The 22,279-nt window shown below is 39.4% G+C and overlaps 1 protein-coding gene across 5 annotated transcripts in view; it reads right to left on the reverse strand.

The window, feature by feature from the left end:
• ZYG11B (zyg-11 family member B, cell cycle regulator) overlaps window positions 1-21,237 on the reverse strand; it is a 74,579-nt gene extending 53,342 nt beyond the window's left edge. For 3 of the 5 annotated variants that reach the window (XM_015465572.3, XM_059884813.1, XM_059884814.1), the window contains exon 1: window positions 21,070-21,237. Coding sequence is in view for 2 of the 5 variants with exons in the window: in XM_059884813.1 (XP_059740796.1) it covers window positions 21,070-21,099 (30 nt within the window). In the remaining 3 variants the exon portion in view is untranslated. 5 annotated transcript variants of the gene reach the window in all.
• Window positions 21,238-22,279: the final 1,042 nt, after the last annotated feature.

Below are 22,279 nucleotides of genomic sequence, written 5' to 3' on the forward strand. Positions count from 1 at the left end.
ACTGATGTTGAAGATAAAATTCCAATACTTTGGCGAAGAACTGACTCATTGGAAAAGACCCTGATGCTGGGAAAGATTGAAGGCGGGGTGAGAAGGGGATGACAGAGGATAAGATGGTTGGATGGCATCACTGACTCAATGGACATGAGTTTGAGTAAACTCTGGGAGTTGGTGATAGACAGGGAGGCCTGGCATGCTGCAGTCCATGGGGTCACAAAGAGTCGGACATGACTGAGCAACTGAACTGAACTAAACCGATCTTATATGAATAAATCTAATTTTCTATATACCATGTGATTTCTAGAATTAAAAGTTATTTAAAATTATATATTTTACAGTTTACAAAGTGCTTTCACATGGACACATTTGATATTGTAATAACTGAGTAAAGTGGACAACAAAGATATTATTTATAAGATGAGAAAACAGACTTCACAAAAGTTAAATGGTTGGCCCAATGTAACAGAGGCTGTGAGCTACCAACCATGAAATTTGTTCTTCTTTTCTTCCATGTTAATAAACCTTTTATTTTTACCTGGGCATAGGACCATCTGTAGCAAAGGTCATATACCTCTGTCTTCTCTGCAGCCAGAGGTAGCTAGAACACATAAGAAAAGTTTAGAGGAAGTAATTCTTCAAATTCAACTTCTGCCTCATAGAATTTTGCATTTTCTGTCTTACTTCCTGTGTTGTAAGTATGAATTCTTCCTGCTTTTTCTACTCTTCACTGTACCATCTTTCTAAGTGTCTATAATTCATCACCCAGATGAAACAAGCTACCCTTTGACCTCAGTTGGTAAGTTTCAAAATAATCTATTTATTTTACAAAAGAAAATGAATGAAAGTTGGGTAACTGTCAGAGACGAGACATGAACTCTCTGAGCACATAATTTTTTTTTTTTTTTTTGAGCACATAATTTTTAGAAGTCATTTTAACAGAACAAACCTAAGGAAGTAATATATGAACATTTAGAATACTGAATTAATCATTCTAAAAATTTTTTTCCAATTGATAAAATATGTTCACAAACAAAAACATTTTTTCACCCCCACAAATTTTTCCTTTTCAGAGAAAACTTCACCTGATCTCTATAATTCCTATTAGCAAGCATAAAAAGACTGTTCTAGTCAGCTGCTCTTCTATTGGGAAGTACATGTGCCTAATAGTTAATTACCTGGGCTTTGGAACTAGAGTGCAAATCCCAACTTTTCATTTGCTAACTGTGTGACATTACACAAGCTATCTAAACTTTCTGCTCCTCAGTTTTCTCATCTTGTAATGCAGGTAATAATAATGCCTACTTCATAAAGTTGTTGTGAGGATTCAAATGAGATAAATAGGATCAAAAGAACTCAGAATAATGGCAGTATGCCTGGAAACACAGCTTGCAAGGGTCAGAGTCAGGATTCAGACCCAGGAAATGTAGCTCCAAGAGCCTATGCCCTTATCCAGCATAATATACTATCTTTCAGCTTTATATACAAATTCTAAATATGTTATCTCGCCTGATACTGAAAGCAGTTATGTGATGGGAACAAGGAAAATCATCTCCATTTAAAGAAAAACAACAGAGAGGTTATATATATCAAGCCAGTGACAAAACTACAACTGTACTCAGGTGATCTGAGATCTCCTCCAAAAACTATACTGCCATCTGTGATTCCCCAAATTCCAGGATTTTTAGCTAACACAGAAGTATTGAGAGATCAGTAATTTTAATTTTATTATTATTATTTTTGGCTGCATCAAGGCATGAGTTCCCCAACCAGGGATTGAACCTCGGCTATGGTGAAAAGTGAAAGCACCTTCTAATCACTAGGATTTCCAGGGAATTCCCTTTATTTTAAAACAGACAACAGCAGCACAGGACAACAAAGAAAGGATAAAGCAGAAGCTGAAATTCGGTGTCTAAACAATTCATCTCTTGAAAATTCCTGCTCAGGGAGATTTTTCCCTTCACCAATTAGGCACACTCCAGGCAAGGCAAAAACAAAGCTCCTACTAGAAAAAAAGCAGGAGGGAGAGGAGGTCAAGTCTGATTTCGTTTGGATCATAAGGTAACCCACACAGTTCAAAGACTAAATTTCAGACAAGACTGAGCGACTTCACTTTCACTTTTCACTTTCATGCATTGGAGAAGGAAATGGCAACCCACTCCAGTGTTCTTGCCTGGAGAATCCCAGGGACGGGGGATCCTGGTGGCTGCCGTCTATGGGGTCACACAGAGTCGGACACAACTGAAGTGACTTAGCAGCAGCAAGCTGCTCTTTATATATGACTCCAAAGCCAGTTTCTTTTATAATTTCTGTTACTCCATAGTTATTTATGACAGTATCTGTCTACCCTACTAGATCATGATGCTCTTCAAGTTCAAGGAACATATTAACCCTTTTTGTATATCCTTAGCACCTAGAACACTCCCTGATATTTACCTGTTAAAAGAGAAAGAGTTCAAATTCGAATAGTGGTAAAGAGATTTGCCCAGAGTCACACTATTTGTAAGAAGTGGGGCAAAAATGTAACCCTAGATCTTCTTATTATGAAGTCTATACCTTTTCCACTATAATATGTGAGAGACATGGGTTCAATCTCTGGGTCAGGAAGATCCCCTGGAGAAGGAAATGACAATCTTCTCTAGTATTCTTGCCTGGAGAATCCAACAGACAGAGGAGCCTGGTGATCTACCATCCATAGGGTGGCAAAGAGTCTGACACCACTGAAGTGACACCACACACGCACCCACGCACACCACGTGCTCAGTTGCTACAGTCTGTCCGACTCTTTGAGACCCCGTGGATGGTAGCCTACCAGGCTCTTTTGTTCATGGGATTATCCCGCAAGAATACTGGAGTGGGTAGCCATTTCCTCCTCCAGGGATCTTCCCCACTCAGTGATCAAACCTGAGTCTCCTGCAGCCCCAGCATTGGCAGGTGGTTTCTTTACCACTGAGCCACCTGGGAAGCCCATACTGTACCATACCTCAGAACAATTATTAGTTTGGCACTGACATAAATGCCAAAAAACAACTTGGGGACCAGCTGGTTTTTACAGTGACTCACACAAGTGGTGATAATGCTGTGGATTACGGCAGAAGCAAAAAAAATGGGGGGAAAAAATCCAAAGTGAAAAACAATTTGAAGAATTGACAAGATGCAGTAAGTGACCAAACAGCCAACAGGTGCTGATTTCTGAATTCCCAGTACCTAGCATAATGCCTGGAAAATCCCATGAACAGAGGAGCCTGGTGGGCTGCAGTCCATGGGGTCGCACAGAGTCGGACACAACTGAGCGACTTCACTTTCACTTTTCATTTTCATGCATTGGAGAAGGAAATTGCAACCCACTCCAGTGTTCTTGCCTGGAGAATCCCAGGGACAGCAGAGCCTGGTGGGCTGTCATCTTTGGGGTCGCAGAGTCGGACACGACTGAAGCGACTTAGCAGCAGCAGCAGCATAATGCCTGGCACTCTCCTAGATACCTGAGTGTTCTCTGGATTGACCAGCATTCCTACAGAATCCTTTTGACATATATTTGGCCCTCACAGCAGACTTGTGGAGCTGGTGTAATAGACGCTACTTTGTATATGAGGATACTGGAGATCAGAAAGAACAATGCATCCAAGTTCATCGAGTTAAAAATGTAGCAGAATTAGGCCTTGAACCAACATATTTAATTCTTTTTTTTTTTTTTTGATGATTTATAAAAATTGACCATTTATTTGAAAAAAAAAAAGTTACAAATTTTAGCATCATCAATAACTAAGAGTGGAAATCAACTCCACAGGCCCACAGCTTTGGTAATAACTAAAAAGGTAAACAAGGATCTGCTGCTGCTGCTGCTGCTAAGTCGCTTCAGTCGTGTCCGACTCTGTGCGACCCCATAGACAGCAACCCACCAGGCTCCTCTGTCCCTGGGATTCTCCAGGCAAGAACACTGGAGTGGGTTGCCATTTGCTTCTCCAACAACATATTTAGTTCTAATTTTTCCTATTCCATAGAGTGCTGTCAGATGAAGGAGGGAAAAGGGTGGAAGACAGAGAAGCTGAGGTTTTAAAATAAAACAAACTCCAAGATTTAAAGTAGTCATTAACCAAATGTGTGTGTGTGTCTGTGTGTGCGTAGAAATAGCACAGATAAGCACACAAGATAAAATGCTAACATTTAGAGGATTTGGGTGAATGTCTATATGAGAATTCATGTTATTTCTGCAACTTTCTGTAAGTCTGAAATTGTCCTCAAAAAGTTAGAAAATAAAAAATGAAATAGGAATTAATACTCCCATGATCTCACTAACAAGACTGAAAAGAAGACAAGGCAAAGACTTATTTCTTCAAGGGAATTTGTTATGGCTGTGAAAAGTCTGTCTGCTTAGGCAAGTACAGAAAAGGAACTAAAAATGCTTCTGTGAAAGAACTGAGCTGAATATACAGATTTAAATATCACCCCCTACTGGTGACAGCTGAGTCACAGAAGAGATAAATTCTCAGAGGAGTGATCAGACAGGATAACTAAGCCCTGTAATTAACTATCACATGTACAGCAGGCAGAATGACGTGGTCCCTCAACACTGGCTGAAAAAACACCCTATGGAAAACAGGAAAAATAACACCAGTCTGAAAGAACAGCACAGCTCTCTAATTTTTTTTGTTAACATGGTGTTTTCTGGAACTGGATAAAATCCTGACATTGTGAATCATTCAAATCAAGTATATCCAGATTGGTCCTCTCAAATACTGCTGCTCAAAGTATAAATTGTCACAATTTCTCTGGATATAAAAGACTTAATTGCAATCTCAAAAACACCCAGTCCCTGGATCCAGGACCTCATCTAAGAATTTACCAGGAACAAAAAAGAAAAAATTTTAAAAAAAAGGGGGGGAGGGATAACCAGAGATATTAACAAAGGAATTTACACAAAGAGACTTATTCACAGTTTTTCTAACCTCCCTGCTAAAATACATATACAAATTCTAAAATAGGGGGGAAATGGCAAGCAAATTATGGTATATCAACTATATAGATAATTTCATAATAATATGTTTATGAATAACTCTTTTTTAGAACCCAGTCTTTAAAGTATCTTTTTCACATTTTATTCTGAAATGATGAAACAAAGAAAAGTTATTCAATTTCAGTTATGTATATGTGTGAGAAGGATACAATGTCAAAACTATTTTTATTTTTTGTCTCTACACTTCATTTCTGGAAAAAAAGTTTACTTAGATATGTGTTATGTGAATTCTTAAATGAATTTCTCCAGTAGTAGAGTAATAATTTTTGTTCAGAATTCAAGTTTTCTTGAGCTATAATCAAATACCTTTGAGTTTGCTTGGGCTAAGTTTTTCTGTTTTTGTTTTTTTTTTTCAAACTTCAAACTTTTTACTTTCTATTTGGATATAGCCAATTAAAGAGCTAAGGGACATACATATACATGTATCCATTCTTCCCCCAACCCCCTTCCCATCCAGGCTGGCACATAACACAGAGTTTCATGTGCTACGCAGTAGATCCTTGTTGGTTAAAGACAGTAAAATGCTAAGAATAAAGTTAATCTAAGCTAAACAAAAACTGTATATGCAGCAAGAGTTCAACTAAACATCTATACAGGCATAGGATTAGGATTCCCTTGTGGCTCGGCTGGTAAAGAATCAGCCTGCAATGCAGGAGACCTGGGTTTGATCCCTGGGTTGCGAAGATCCCCTGGAGAAGGGAACGGCTAGCCACTCCAGTATTCTGACCTGGAGAATTCCATGGACTGTAATGTCCATGGGTCACAAAGAGTCGGACATGACTGAGCAAATTTCAGAAGATTATATAGCTACTTCTAAACTAAACAATATGTTATAGTAAACCTATAGAGAAGAGCAAGGGAAAGATTTAAAATTAAAAAGGACGGTGGGGGTGGGTGGAAGTAGCATAGAAGAATGGGGCACACAGAGGAAAAACTGGCAGTGGTTATCCTCTATTTCTTACGTTGGATGCTGGTTTTTAGACGTTTGTTTACTATGTTTCATGGCTTACATAAATGTTTTCTATGGTCTTCTAAATGTATCAAATTATTATTTTTTAAAAAATAAGATTCATTTTTATTTATTTATTTGACTGGACTGGGTTTTAGTTGCAGCATGTGGGATCTAGTTCCCTGACCAGGGATCAAACCTGGTCCCCTGCTCTGGGAGCACAGAGTCTTAGTCACTGGACCATGAGGGAAGTCCCTAAAAGTATCCGTTATTAAAAATAAGAGAAAAAAAGCAAAAACTTGTGAAAATGTTGAAAAAAAGAACTGTGTTCACATTTGTGCTTTTCAAATATTTCAAAATAACCAAAAATCAGTGTATATTTTATCAATATAGTCATACTTTTCAATATATGTATTCAAACTAGTAAGAACAGACCTTTTATATTAGACTTTATAATAGACCTTTTACATTTAATTATACATATAATTAAAATTATATTAATTATGAATAAAAATATACATGCTGTGCTGTGCTTAGTTGCTCAGTCATGTTCGACTCTTTGAGACCTCATGGACTGCAGCCCACCAGGCTCCTCTGTCCATAGCGGATTCTCCAGGCAAGAATACTAGAGCAGGTTGCCATGGCCTCCTCCAGGGGATCTTCCCAACCCAGATCAAATCCAGGTCTCCTGAATTGCAGGTGGTTTCTTTACCAACTGAGCCACCAGGGAAGCCCACGAATACTGGAGTAGGTAACCTATCCCTTCTCCAGGGGATCTTCTGGACCCTGGAATCAAACCGGGGCCTCCTGCATTGCAGGCAGATTCTTTACCAGCTGAGCTACCAGGGAAACCCATATACATGTACACACACACATTTTTATTTTTCCTAAATTGGTCATAATGTAACTTCTCACCACTGCTCCTACACCCTTTCCCTATGCAGTCTTACATTTCTGAGGTTTTACCATCTAACAGTGATGGACTGGGTTGAAAAGGGCGTCTTGAGAAGGGTTTCAGGGGAAAGGCAGGGGGACGGTTATGATGTATATAAAGGGAAGTAAATAGGAAATAAAAAAGAAATTTTAAGAAATATATCTGTGAACCCTGTTCTATTTCAGCTGTCCAAACATTTTGCAAATAAAGACTCTTGAGTTATTACTAAATGACTTTTTGGCTGAAGGATTATATTCCATAGATTATGACACTGCTCTGAGGCTAAACAACATGGATCATAGTTTAGTTATACATAAACAATTAAAGAATTTTTCCTGCTATTAAAGCTAGTTAGACAAACATGTATCTTCTCTTCTGCTCCTGTCTTTAGATGCCACAAAGTAGAATCTTGAAGGAACAACAAAAGAAAAGAACAACAAAAATAAAGAACAACTGGACTGAAAGGAGGTTAAGAGAGGTCTTGAGATGATACCTCAGGGAGACACAGTTCAGTCGCTCAGTCATGTCTGACTCTTTGCGACCCCATGAGCCGCAGCACGCCAGGCCTCCCTGGAGACACAGAAGGCTTTCAAATGAGGAAAAGGAAAAAAAAGTAATAATGACACTAACAGCTCATGCTACAAGAGCCAAGATGTAGGTCCACACCTTCATCATTAAACAGCTGTCTAACTCTTCGATTTATAACGTCTTTTCAGTAGTCCAGTGGTTAACAATCTACCTTGCAACGCACAGGACACCAGTCAATCCCTATTCTGGGACGATCCCACATGCTGCAGGGCAACTAAATCCATGTGCCACAACTACCAAGCTTGCGCTCTAGAGCCCATGAGCCGCAATTACTGAGCCCCTGAGCACCTAGAGCCCGTGCTCTGCAACAAGAGAAGCCACTGCAAAGAAAAGCCCGCATGATGCAACCAGAGAGTGACCCCTGCTCACCAAGACTAGACAAAGCCTGTGTGCAACAACGAAGACCCAGTGCAATCAAAAATAATTTTAAATAAATACTAAGTCTTTTGAAAACAATCATTATTATGATTCTATAAAGTAAGGAGAAAGAGATTATCTTTGTTGAAGAAGCTGAGGTTCAGAGAAGAAATGTCACCAGTGGTAGTCAGTCATGCCTACCTTTCTCAATACATGCTGTCCTCTCTCCTGAGAATACCCTTCTCTTCCTCTCATCTATCAAATTCCTACCAACACTACAAGAGCCAGGACACATGTCCACTGCTCCATGAAGCTGTTCCTCATATCCCAAAATACAACTGATACAATCACATGACATTCTCTATACAGTTCTATTACAATTATCCACTGTATAATTTTTACTTGTTTAGATGGCCGTCTCCCTCTCAAGACTACAAATTCAAGGAAAGTTAGTAGTTCTCAAATGCTTTTTGTCTAAGATCCACATAAGTGGGGCAAAAAAACCTCATAGCCTATCCATCCCTCCTGGTTCCCAAGTTCCAACACAAAACCATATTAACAATATCACTACAAGGGAATTTTACCGACATTTGCTTCACCAAGAAAAATGGATGTTTCCTATTCAAGTTACAAAACACTGTCAAAGTCTAAATCTGGAAACTTTTATGTCAAAAGTTCTTTTAGTACAAATATATATATAACCACACACTAGATTAAGTCAATGATAATTTACAATTAAGATACAAAACTAGTAACAATTAAAAAAAAATACCATCATCTCAATACAACAATGCTGAAGCACTGATTACAAATCTCCTTTCCAAATTACGGGAATTACAATAAGCTACATTTGTACATATGTAGTAGGAGATTTGCAACACTTCTAAGTATCATACAGAAGAACAGACTTCTTCCTAAGGAGTCTTTGAGAATCACATGCTGATACTCATTAGCTCTTCTTAATCTTCTCATGGCTTTCTTTTAATCTTCCTAATTTTTAAAATTTTCTTCCTTATATTCTCCATTCTTGACGTATTTAGTCATCTATGCAATATTCAGCTAGAGGCATACTCAGTCACTTTCCCATGACTTGGTTACATAATTTGTTGGTTCATTTGTTTTCTATACGTAAAAGCTTCACTCTGTTACTATGTCACCAGGGTCAGGGCAAAGAAGCATTTCAGCTTTCTGAGCAGTGGTCTACCCATTTCTAGCAAGTGGGGAGGTGGGGGACACTGGGGATTGACTACATATTGCAACTGTAGTCTACTGCTGGAGGAGACTGGGGCTTCCACTGTTGCTGGAGTGATAAAAAATGAAGTCCTCATCGATCAGGCATCCTTTATACTTAGGGCCTAAAGTTCCAAAAAATGCGTCAGATAACTTATTTGTTGAATGAATTAGTAAGTTACTAGATGACATCTCAGAATTAATATATTTCTCAAGAAACTACTTCAGGAAACATCTGATACAAAAAAATAGTAAGACTGCCTTAATTCCTCAAGACAGACCTTGTGGGTTTCAAAACTATTAAATAATGAGGTCTCTCTTTTGATTAATTAATTAAAAGGAAAAATATACTTTATGGATGATACCAGGAACAGTATCTAACAGTAAAAAAAAATCATATCCTTTATTATCATTTGATATCTATAATAACCTTATGAAGTAAAAGGAAAAATATTAGAAATTTCATTTCACAGTTAAGGAAGCTGAGGCACAAAAATGAAATGATGTTTCCAGAGACCCTGTGCTTAACAGGAAGAATACTCGACCTTGATTTGAATTCAGTGGTGTTACTGCAAATTATTTAGCTTTTCTGATCCTCTGTCCTATCCTTTGCAGAATGGGGATAATATTAGTACTTATCTCATGGTGCTATTGTCAGGATGAAGTGAGAAACTGTTTTTAAAGCCCCCAGCACAATGTCTGGCAGAGTAATTACTCAGTAAATGTTCCCTTCCTACTTAATACCATGATCTTGCATAAGTTATATAAGTTCAAGTTTCAGGCACATAAGGCAGAAAGTTCATGACTGTAAATTCTCGAGAGAGACTATTCCCATCCAGAGACCATGTCAAGACAAGTAAGCTCCTTTGTTTCCCTACACCATGAGGCAGATATTTTTTAGTCTATGTTTTCACCAATGGCGTGATGTTAGGTGTTAGGGTCCTGGCTTTATGCAGTTGTCTTGGTTATGATTCATGAATCAGATTCAAGATCTTACCTCCTACCTGAAAAGTTCCTAGGACTAATAGATCCTCCAATAGAAGGCAAAGGCTCTGATACTGGTTTTTTTCCACATCCCCGGATGATTTTTTCCTAAAGATTGGACCAATAACCAGGTGACTACAAAGATCACAAACTTGACAATTTCAGTATTAGAAATAAATGTTTTACTGACGTCTCTCTGAGGGACTATGTAACAAATACTGTGGTGAAAAGTGTGGGTTTGGAAGTCAGCCTGCCTGGATTAAAATGCCAGCTCTACCACTTACAAAACGATGTAACTTTAGGCATGAGTACTTAATCTCCCTGTACCTCAGTTTCCTTATCTATAAAAGCACACAATAACAGTACCTACATCACAGGATTGTTGCCATAAATAAATTTTAGGTGTAAGACACTTAGAACAGTGACTCAGTTCAGTTCAGTTGCTCAGTTGTGTCAGATTCTCTGCGACCCCATGAACCACAGCACGCCAGGCCTCCCTGTCCATCACCAACTCCCAGAGTCCACCCAAACCCATGACCATTGTGTCGGTGATGCCATCCAGCCATCTCATCCTGTCGTCCCCTTCTCCTCCTGCCCTCAATCCCTCCCAGCATCAGGGTCTTTTCAAATGAGTCAGCTCTCCGCATGAGGTGGCCAAAGTATTGGAGTTTCAGCTTCAACATCAGTCCCTCCAATGAACACCCAGGACTGATCTCCTTTAGGATGGACTGGATGGATCTCCTTGCAGTCCAAGGAACTTTTCAAGAGTCTTCTCCAACACTACAGTTCAAAAGCATCAAGTTCTGGCATATATTAAATGCTCAGTGTGTGTGTGTGTTAGTCAATCAGTCGTGTCCAATTCTATGTGATCCCATGTAGCCTGCCAGGATCCTATGTCCATGAAATGCTCCAGGCAAGAATACTGGTGGGCTGCCATTTCCTTCTCCAGGGGATCTTCTCGACCCAGGGATTGAACCTGGGTCTCCCACACTGCAGGCAGATTCTTTACCATCTGAGCCACCAAGGGAGCCATAAATGCTCAATAATTGTTAGCTATTACTATACAATGTAAACTCCATAAAACGAACACTATTTTTGTTCACTGCTATATTCCCAGAGCCAACAAGAATGTCTAACAGATAGGCACTAAATGTTTATTGAATGAGTAAATGAACAGTCAACACAAATTTATTGTTAGGTGTGTTTAAAGTATTTATTTGCCCCTAGAGAAAGAGACCATATGTTCAGAGAGAAATATTAAGTCCCAAGTCTAGCAATAAAATTAAACAATGGGATTGAAAAGCAGACAGTGTCATTGGACTTCATGGATATAAGACACTTCAAGATACTGAAACAATCTTTGACTCCTTGTTTTAGTAGTACTCCATGGGATATCTCTTTTTAGTTTATGGAGTTTTCCCCTCCTTGAGGTAGTAGTAAAGGTACAGGTATATTATACTCAAGGGTACAGATATTTTCAATTATTTGGCATGGACTGAGGGGAGTTATTTTCTTTTTTAAAAAATACCAATTAGGGAATTCCCTGGCAGTCCAGTGGTTAGGACTCCATGCTTCCACTGCAAGGGACATGGGTTCGATCCCTGGTCACATGCCGTGCAGTATGGCCAGAAAAAAAAACAAGCAAAAACGACCAACTACTCTTCAGAGATCCCTAGACACCAAATAAAGTTGCAGGTATGACCAACCTAGACAGCATATTAAAAAGCAGAGACATTACTTTGTCAACAAAGGTCCGTCTAGTCAAGGCTATGATTTTTCCTGTGGTCATGTATGGATGTGAGAGTTGGACTATAAACAAAGCTGAGCACCGAAGAATGGATGCTTTTGAACTGTGGTGTTGGAGAAGACTCTTGAGAGTCCCTTGGACTGCAAGGAGATCCAACCAGTCCATCCTAAAGGAAATCAGTCCTGAATAGTCATCAGAAGGACTGATGTTGAAGCTGAAACTCCAATACTTTGGCCACCTGATGTGAAGAGCTAACTCATTTGAAAAGACCCTGATGCTGGGAAAGGTTGAGGACAGGAGGGGAAGGGGACGACAGGGGATGGGATGGTTGGATGGCATCACCGATTCAATGGACATGAGTTTGGGTAAACTCCAGGAGTTGATGATGGACAGGGAGGCCTGGCGTGCTGCGGTTCATTGGGTCGCAAAGAGTCAGACACGACTGAGCGACTGAGCTGAAATGAACTAAAGGCAACCTTCTTGCATGTATCACTTCAAGGCTTGGCCAGTGTGGCAAAGGGCTCTGTGTTAAAGGGCAAGAAGCTAGATTTCTATCTACAAAAGATCAAGGCTTGCAAAGGTAAATAAATCCCCTTCTCTTCCATCTTAGCTCATGTAATAAAGCTATTCCATGAAACAATACAAAAATTCAGATCAGCAGTCACTTAGCAGACGAGCAGATCATAGCAATCACTAACTCAAAGAGATACTTTAGCATTATTTTCCTCTTAACTACTAGCATTAGTTTTGAAATATAATATGGTAAACAGAGAAGCTGGGTTAATAATGGAAAGAGCACTGGGCTTGCAGTCAGTCCCAGCTCTGCTATTTAGTAGCTGTGTGACCTTAGGTAAAAAAATTAACTTCTCAGTTTTCTTGTCTGCTAAACCTCTATCTTGACTACCTCACAAAATGGCACTGAGGAATAAATGGGATGTGTATGAAAATGCCTTTAAAATACTAACATACTATGGAAATATTAACATAATTGAAAGAAGGGTTTCCACTGTGAAAAGTTGTATAGTATATTAATGGAGGTAAGAGCTCAGGTTCACCCGAAATTAAAACCTATTAAAGCAGTCTGCCACTACAGGTAATAGAATGTACCTACTTTACTAAAATATTTACCTTTAACATGCTATAATCTTACTACAGTTTTTAACAGGTGTAAAAGGTCAGAGAGAGAGGATTTAATACAACCTTTTCACCTTAGAGATTTAAAATTGGAGGCACATCAAGATGAAATGACTTGCCAAAGGTTACAAGGCCTATGGAAAGAAAATAACTGATATTACATAACCAAGAGCACTGAAACTTTTTTTAAAATGCCCTTAGAAAAGGAGACTATGACACTGAACATGCATTAAGATGCTTTTGAGAGCTAAGCAAAGTGTTCATACAAGGGAGAACTGGAGATCGGAAAAAAGAAAAAAAATCTTTATATAGAGTTAACAAAATATTTAATTTAACCACCCCTCTACATTTACAAATAACTGATTCTTTACTATCTGTATTTAAATATTCTATTCTTTTGAAAGGGTACCTCCACAAATTATAGACAAATAATTTGCAAATGTTTATACAAAGGGATAGTGCTTTGCAATTCATCTCAAAATCATCTGGCTTCTTCCCCAGCTCTTCCTGATGAACTCTCAAAAGAAATGTTTATCCCGGGTGAAAACTACTACTTATGCTAGTAAGAGAAACTATCTGATCCAAAATTTCTTACCCATCAAAACTCTTTTTCCCTCCTCAGAGGACCTGTACAAAGTGTTCATCTATTTCCCCCTTTTTCATGACTCACATCTCAGTAAACATTCACCTTATGCAATTCTCTACAGAGTACTCACATTCTTTCAGTCTCAGGAATTATGCCAACTGTTTAAGACATGAAGCTGAAAAAAACACAATACTGTACTTACCCACAGAACGCTCATAATCTGGAGAGACAGCCAGCCTCACTAAAAATACTAACACCATACAGTAATTTCCATACCCAAAGCACATATAATGTACAAGGAAGGCATAGGAAGAGGAGGAGCCCAAGGCTACCTGAGGGCAAATGAAGGCTTCACAGAGGGAGGGCTTAAAGGGAACCTGAAAGTTAGTCAAGCAGACAGCGTTCCAGGCTAAAGGAAGAGTCTAAGCAAAACTAAAGGCATGATAAACAGTATGTGTGCTCAGTATGCCTGAACATAAAATGCAAGGACTTTTTCTCATAAAATGATTAGTGCATTAAAGAATTAGACCTTAAGAATCCTCGTATACTGCGCAGAACTATTTGCTGGACTCCCACTATGTGATTTACGCTGCCAAGTACACAGGATACAGATATTTGTAGACCCACTGCTGGCCACAGGTACAGTTGCTACCTGTGTTGTGCAGTACAATCTGAGTGGCCGCAACAGCCCTGTAAGACCACTGTAAACCAGTGGGCCCTAAACTCTAGTTTCTTATGTGGAATGAAGAATCCACAAATTCACATGCATACCAAGGATGCTCTGTACACAATAATATCTTGAAATGTACACTTTCAATGCCCAACAGATGCTACTAGAATAATGATTCCCACCAGCCTCTGGGGCTTTTCCCCCTAATTACTGTGTTCTAAAAGTATATTCCTGTCATGTGTCTCAAGCTTTTCAACATGAAAAAGGTATCTAAATGCTAAAGACAGAATGCCACCAACATCTGACACTCTACAAATGCTCTGCAGAAAGTGATTTGGCAAGACAGATCAAGAACCATAAGATTATACACACTCTTTGACCGATTTTCTCTCAATATTAAATTACTCTTAAAATGGAAACAATAGTACAAATATTTTAAATGCATGAATTCAGTTTAGATTCTGAAAATCTGAGTCCAGGGAAGGTGTTTGAAATAGCACAGACTTAGGGGTCAGACAAACCTGTGCTTGAATCCTGTTCAGTCACTTATTTGGTATATGACCATAATTGCCTGATTTCTCTAAGTCTCAGTTTTCTTAACTGTGCCATGAGAAAACATCACAACCGCATGGAATTGTGAAGATTAATTAGTACATCATCTGATACTGTGTGCTCACTAAATGTGTGAGATCATGCTCTCTAAATAAATGTTCCAACATTCAAGAACTTTGTCTTAACATTTTCCTCTATTAATTACTAGCATTAAAAATATCTTTTATTCCACCTCAAATAATGACTATTTCTGCTATTTATTCATTGTGTGTTTTTAAGGGTTAGCTTTAGAATCTATGAAAAAAGTAGTGTTCCAGCCAAAATTTCCTAATTCAAGGATGACTCAATCATTAAATTCAACATTGATATTTTGCTTTGTATTTTTTTAAGTTTTATTTAATTGAAGTATAGTTGATTTACTGTGGTGTACCAATCTCTGCCGTACAGCAAGGTGACTCAGTTATACACAAATAGACACTGATTTGTGTATTTTTTTTTACCATATCATAAAAAAATTACTTAAAATATTCTCCTTTGAAAATAGAATAGTTTGAAAGTATCCAAAAATTGATCTACTGAACATGTGTGAATTAGTGGAAATTAGGAAACTGCTTCATTATATTACAGACACTCAACTGTTACACACTGAACAATACAGGAATTTTAAATTATTTTTATTCTTATAATGAATTGTTGGTAAAACAAAGACAGGAAACCTAAGTTGTGATGACAAAATAGGAGTAAATGAGTGCATTTATCTTATCAGGACTCTTAAATGGTACATCAAGATATTTCAGTATTTTTAAGTATTAAAAAAAGAAATGTGATGATAATTCTATCCAATTTGGATTTTCAATATTAGAAGTAAACTAACCATACTTCCTGATGGCTCAGATGGTAAAGAATCCGTCTACAATGTGGAAGACCCAGGTTCGATCCCTGGGTCAGGCAGATCCCCTGGAGAAGGAAATGGCAATCTCTCCCAGTATTCTTGCCGGGAGAATCTCATGGATAGAGGAGCCTGGAGGGCTACAGTCCATGGGGTTGCAAAGAGTCGGACACAACTAAGTGACTAGCATTACTGCAATATCCATACTTCCAATGTTTTATTTGTGGAGACAAGCTTGTAAGCAGCAGCCTGGAAGCATTCTTTTTATTTTGTCATTTAGAAAAAAAATAGAAAAATTAGAAAAACCTACTAATTTTTACTTATCCACCGCTCAGAGTAATGAAAATCAAAACAAAAATAAGCAAATAGGACCTAATTAAACTTAAAAGCTTTTGCACAACCAAGGAAACCAAAAGCAAAACAAAATAACTGACAAAGGATTAACCTCCAAAATATACAAAGAGCTCATGCAGCTCAATATTAAAAAAAAAATCAAACAATCTAATCAAAAAACAGATGGAAGATCTAAACATACATGTCTCCAAACAAGACACACAGATGGCCAAAAAGCACATGAAAAGATGTTCAACATCGCTAATTATTAGAGAAATGGAAATCAAAACCACGATGAGGTATCATCTCACACCAATCAGAAGAGCCATCATCAAAAAATCTACAAACAGTAAATGGTGGAAAGGGTGTGGAGAAAAGAAAAACCCTCCTACACTGTTGGTGGGAATGTAAATTGGTACAGTCACAGAAAACAGACTGGAGGTTCCTTAAAAAACTAAAAATAGTGTTGCCATATAACCCAACAATCTCACTCTTTGGCATATATCTGGAGAAAACTATAATTCAAAAAGGTACACGCACCACAATGTTCACTGCAGCGCTATTTACAATAGCCAGAACATGGAAGCAACCTAAGTGTCCATGGACAGATGAATAAAGAAGATATTTTTATATCTTTATATGTACAATACACATACAATATGTATTATACATATACAAAGCAATATTACTCAACCATAAAAAAATAACTAAATAATGCCATTTGCAGCAACCTGGCTGGACCTAGAGACTGTCATACTGAGTGAAATAAGCCAGACAGAGGACAAATTTCATATGATAGCGCTCAAGTAATCTTAAAAAATGGTATACATGAACTTCTTTATAAAACAGAAATAGAGTCACAGATACTGAGAACAATCTGATGGTTGCCATCAGGGAAAGGGAGAGGGGTAAATTAGGAGATTAGGATTGACATATGCACTGCTGCTGCTAAATCGCTTCAGTCGTGTCTGACTCTGTGCGACCCCACAGACGGCAGCCCACCAGGCTCCCCCGTCCCTGGGATTTTCCAGGCAAGAACACTGGAGTGGGTTGCCATTTCCTTCTCCAATGATATATGCACACTACTATAAAAAAAAGTTAACTAATAAGGACCTACTGTATAACACAGGGAACTATATAGGAAAGGAATCTAAAGAAGAGTGGATATATGTGTATGTATAACTTTGCTGTACAGCAGAAACTAACAATATTGTAAATCAACTATAGTCAAATAAAAATTAATTTTTAAAAAAAGACCTACTGATTGTTAAAGTACAAAAAAGCAAGAATTCCTAATTTAAGGTTAAAAGTCAGTTCTTATGTATTTTTAAAAATTAATTAATTTTTATTTTTGAATATGTGGGTCTTTGTTGCTGCAAGGGCTTTTATTTTTCTCTAGTTGCAGCAAGCAGGGGCTACTCTCTAGTTGCCAGTGCGTAGGCGTCTCATTGCCGTGGCTTCTCTTGCGCAGAGCACAGGCTCTAGGGCCTGTGGGCTTCGGTGTTCCAGCTTCCCGGCTTTGGAGCACAGTCGTAACAGTTGTGGTGCACGGGCTTAGCTGCTCTGCGGCATGTGGGATCTTCCAGGACCAGGGAATGAACCCGTCGGCAGGCATTTCCCCACATACAACATGCCTCCTTCGTTTCAGCTTCTGTGCTCAAGTCAGTCCCTTTGCCAAGAAGCTTTCCTTCTCAAACTCTTATCCAATAAACCCTCAAAAGGTAAAACTCCAACTGAAATGGTCTTTCTCACCAAAGTCTACCTGACTTTCTGATCCTTCCCAAAGTCAGCCATCCATTCAACAAACATTTATTAAGCACATGTTATACATCAGGAGCTATTTAGGTGTTAAAGACACAATATGAGACACAAAACAGGTCTTATACACAGTCATGTTCAGTAAATAGCAGCTATTAATGCTGCTGCCTAACCATATCATTTGAAATAGTTCCACACACAAATATATTTAATTTTATACCTTACTCTGATTTATTTCTTCTTAGCATTTACAACTATTCTCATAATATATTTGTTTATTGTCTTTTTTTTTAAACCACTTTAACCACAATGCCTAGAACATCACCTGGCCCTTAGAAGCTAGTCAAGTCACTTCTGTATCAATGATTTTTATAGTCTGAAGGCAGAGACAGATATTAACTGAAAAATCATAGCAAGAAATATAAAATTACAATTGATGTGTATTCTATCAAAGAGACTTACAAAACGCAAGTGTGTGACTTCACAGTGTTTTTGTTTTGTTTTGATGAGTAGGCAGGGGAGTTGGGGTTTCCCTGACTTTCTTGAGCTGAGAACTCCAGGATACGCAGTTAAGCAGGCAAGAGACAGTACTAGGTCATTTACATATGCTATTCCTTCTAAACAGGTTTTCTGCAACACAACTCAACTCCTGTCATTCAGTCCCTTAGGTTTCTCCTAAAAGTAAGACCCTCTGGGAAGCCATCCCTAACTTTCCCGTATCATGATCCTGCCACTTTTCCTTTTTTAGCACTCTTCACATTTATAATTACTCTTTTTGCTTGATGCTATACTGTCCACAGACAAAACAAACAAAAAAGCAGAGACCACATCCGTTTTATTACTTGCAATATCTTCAATGTCACCAGTCAATGGCAGTCCAAAAACTGTTAAATGAATAAAAAGGACTACATCTTAAACCAGTGGTTCTCAAAAATATAGCTTATAGATCAGGAACACCAGCATGACATGGTACTTGTTAGAAATGCAAACTCTCAGGTCCTACTCCAGACCTAATAAATCAAACTCTAGAAGTGGCAGACCACAAGCCCTCCAGGTAATTCTGATTCATGATAAAATTTGAGAACCCATCTTAGACACATCAACTATTCAAAACACAACCTAACAATGAACATTTTGAAAAATGTCAAATACAAAGCTTTATAATAATATTTGATTCTATTTATTGAGTGCCTGTTACACCTATTACACAAGGAAATTTTTTTTAAATAGCCTCTACAAATAATTTTTAGCTCATAACAAGCTAAACTTTTGCCTTCTCTTCCACTCTCCCATACATAAATACTTTTACACTGTGTGTATGTATTTTAACAAGGAAAAATCCAGTTAGTTGGAGACAAAGTCTAAACCATAACCATGTCTAATATATCTAATTCTAGTCTCATTCCTGCATTCTTCATGCCACATAAAAGTAATCCTACTACCTACAATACATCCTCATTATGTGAATCCTATTCACATTCACAACATTCTTCCCCTACCCAAAATGATCTATATGAACCCTATTCACTTTTCAAGCCCAGCTCAAATGGAACACTTGGATCCTAAACCCCCAAAAAGGAGTTTATCACTTCTCTCTCTGTACTCATACATTCACTCTCTGTGGGAAAGCTAACATTTTCAAAAATCTAGCCACTTGGTGTATTTGTTGGGACCAGCTCTTTATTCTGAAAAGGTCCCATCTTAATAAATTTCCTTTCTGCACCAAAAACAAGAATCTCAAACTCACTCTTTCTGAGTAGTCCATTAGTTTTCTCAAATTTCAGTTCAAGATCACATTTGTCAGATAGGAAAAATGAGACCATAAAGTGAAATCATTTCAAGCACCTACTTGGCCTGGGCACTGGGAATAACAGGCGTAAGGCAGAGTAACTGTGTAGAACTCACATTTCAGGGGAAGAAACAGATTAACATACAATAGCTGTGTGATGGGTTGTGAATGTGAAGGGTTGTTGTGCAGGCAGACACTGGAGAATGACCACCTAAAAATGCAGAGTCAGTGAGTTAGACAAAGTTCACAAATTAAGTAACTTTGAACCACTCTTCAAAACACAGGGAAAAAAACAGAAACTGACTATCCTCCTAGGAGAACATAATTACCAGGACTTTGTTTTTATTAGAATGTCTTATTCCTCCCAGAGACCGAAATTTAGATTGCTGTATATGCTGGAGCAACGGATTAATCAAATGAACTGCAAACCATGTGTAACCCAACTCAATGAAAGACCCACTGAAGCTTCAAACAGGAAGGAGAGAGAAAATCTGCAAATGTAAGGCTCTCCCAACTAAAAGCAGAGAGGGTAAAATAAATGAAGATAATAGAGGTACTAAGGAGACTGTCACAAACTGACTGCCAAGCTGATTTTCCATCTCCAGATGCCCTGGTCTCAGTCTCCAAACAAAAACAAACCATTTGTTCTGAGTAACAAAAAAAGCCTGTAAATAAATATTTTTTATTTTCCCAAACTATACTTCCACATTAAAAGATGCTCAAAATAACTATTCGATTTAAAACATTTTAAGTTACTTCTATCAAAAAGCTAGATATCTCATAAGGCCATAGTATGCATGTCGGCCCGCATCCCACGTCTCACTCCGCCGCTCCAAACACATTATCACTCAGTTTTTGCAAAGACATTAGGTAATCAGGCTTGCAAGCTCTCTCCAATCTACTCCCTTCCCTCGACAAAGAAGAAAAGGAAGAAGAAAGCCTCCGGCTCCCTATCTGCCCGCCCAACAGCTCCTGGGAAGCAACCGCCCTCAAATTGTTCCTGCTTAGACCCTTGAATCCCGTAGAAGGAAATGGGGACAGCTGTGAGAGCGCGGAAGAGAGGACATCCAATAAGGGGGAAAGGAAATGTGGATGGTGGAGGACGAAGGGGAGAAAGGATACGGAGAGGAGATAAAATGATGAAAGGGGCAAGTAGCGAAAAAAAGGAGCAGGAGCAAAAAAGAGGGAGGAAACCGAAGGAAGGTGTAGAGATCCCAAAAGAGAGAACAAGGCAAAACCATAGAGGAGAAAAGGAAGGTCGGATTAAAGGACGAGGAGGGGGAGGCAAAGGGGAACGCTAAAGAGGCTGTCACTGGGGGGTGATTTAAAAAAAGGGGGAATGGCACCGAGTGGAGAGAGATGCAGGGGGGGTTGGGGGGGGGTGTTACCCCAGCAGGTGGCCGGGGCACAAGGGAAAGAAGGAGCGGATCAGTCAGGGGTAGGTAACAAGAAAGGGAGGTAAAGGCAGGAGCAGACGGGGCATCAGAGTTGGGGAGGGCAGGCCCGCGGGGGCCAGGGTGGCGGGCGGCCGCGGGTCAGGCAGGCCTCGCTCTCTCACCATGGCTGCGCCGGCCTGGTCCTCGGGCATGCAGCCTCTGTCCTGGGTTCCGCGGCGGGCCGGGCCTAAGCCCGCCCCCAGGCTGAGCCTGCGCGGGGGCTCCAGGAGGCTCCGACGAGCGGCGGCTCCGGGCTGGGCCCAGGCCTCGGCCTCCTGGCCTCAGAAGCTGGAAGTGCAGCAGCCGCAGCCGCAGCCCAACCCGGAGCTCAGACTCCGCCCCCAAGGCCCCGCCCTCGCCCGCGAGCCCACGATTGGCCCCGCCTCCGCTCTCACTGCGCAGTCTCGGCGGAGGAGTCCCGACAAAAGCTCCTGCACAGCTTTGGTTCTGTGGCTTTTCGTTCTCCCAGGCTTTTAAGGGAGCTGTACTTGCTCAAATAACCAGAGCTTTAAAAATAAAACTCCTGTTAGGAGACTAGAGCAGTCACTCGTTTCGGTAACCTACAGATCGCTGTGCTTCTGGTTCATTGTCATTAATTACCATTATCATAATTCTTGATCATTTCAGTTACTTTAGATTATACCTCCAATGCCCTAACTTCTCATGGTTCTCTCCACTAGGGTCCACCCTTGCCTCAGCTTTTCATTTCCCTGCTCATACTTTTGTTCTTATTTCCAATAACTGTAGCTCAGTTCAGTTCTGTCGCTCAGTCCTGTCCCACTCTTGGCGACCCCGTGAACTGCAGCACGCTAGGCCTCCAGGAGTTTACTCAAACTCATGTCCGTTGAGTCCACGATCGCATCCAACCATCTCATCCTCCCGCCTTCAATCTTTCCCAGCATCAGGGTCTTTTCAAATGAGTCAGCTCTTCGCTTCAGGTGGCCAAAGTATTGGAGTTTCAGCTTCAGCATCAGTCTTTCCAATGACTATTCAGGACTGATTTCCTTTAGGATGGACTGGTTGGATCTCCTTGTAGTCCAAGGGACATTCAAGAGTCTTGTCCAACACCACAGTTCAAAAGCATCTTAAGTTCTTAAGTGCTCAGCTTTCTTAATAGTCCAGCTCTCATATCCATACATGACTATTGGAAAAACCATAGCTTTGACTAGACGGACCTTTGATAGCAAATTAATGTCTCTGCTTTTTAGTATGCTGTCTAGGTTGGTCATAACTTTTCTTCCAAAGAGCAAGTGTCTTTTAATTTCATGGCTGCAGTCACCATTTGCAGTGATTTTGGAGCCCAAGAAAATAAAGTCTGTCACTGTTTCCATT

This window comes from Bos taurus, chromosome 3, assembly GCF_002263795.3.
Source record: "Bos taurus isolate L1 Dominette 01449 registration number 42190680 breed Hereford chromosome 3, ARS-UCD2.0, whole genome shotgun sequence".
NCBI classification, from domain to species: Eukaryota; Metazoa; Chordata; class Mammalia; order Artiodactyla; family Bovidae; genus Bos; species Bos taurus.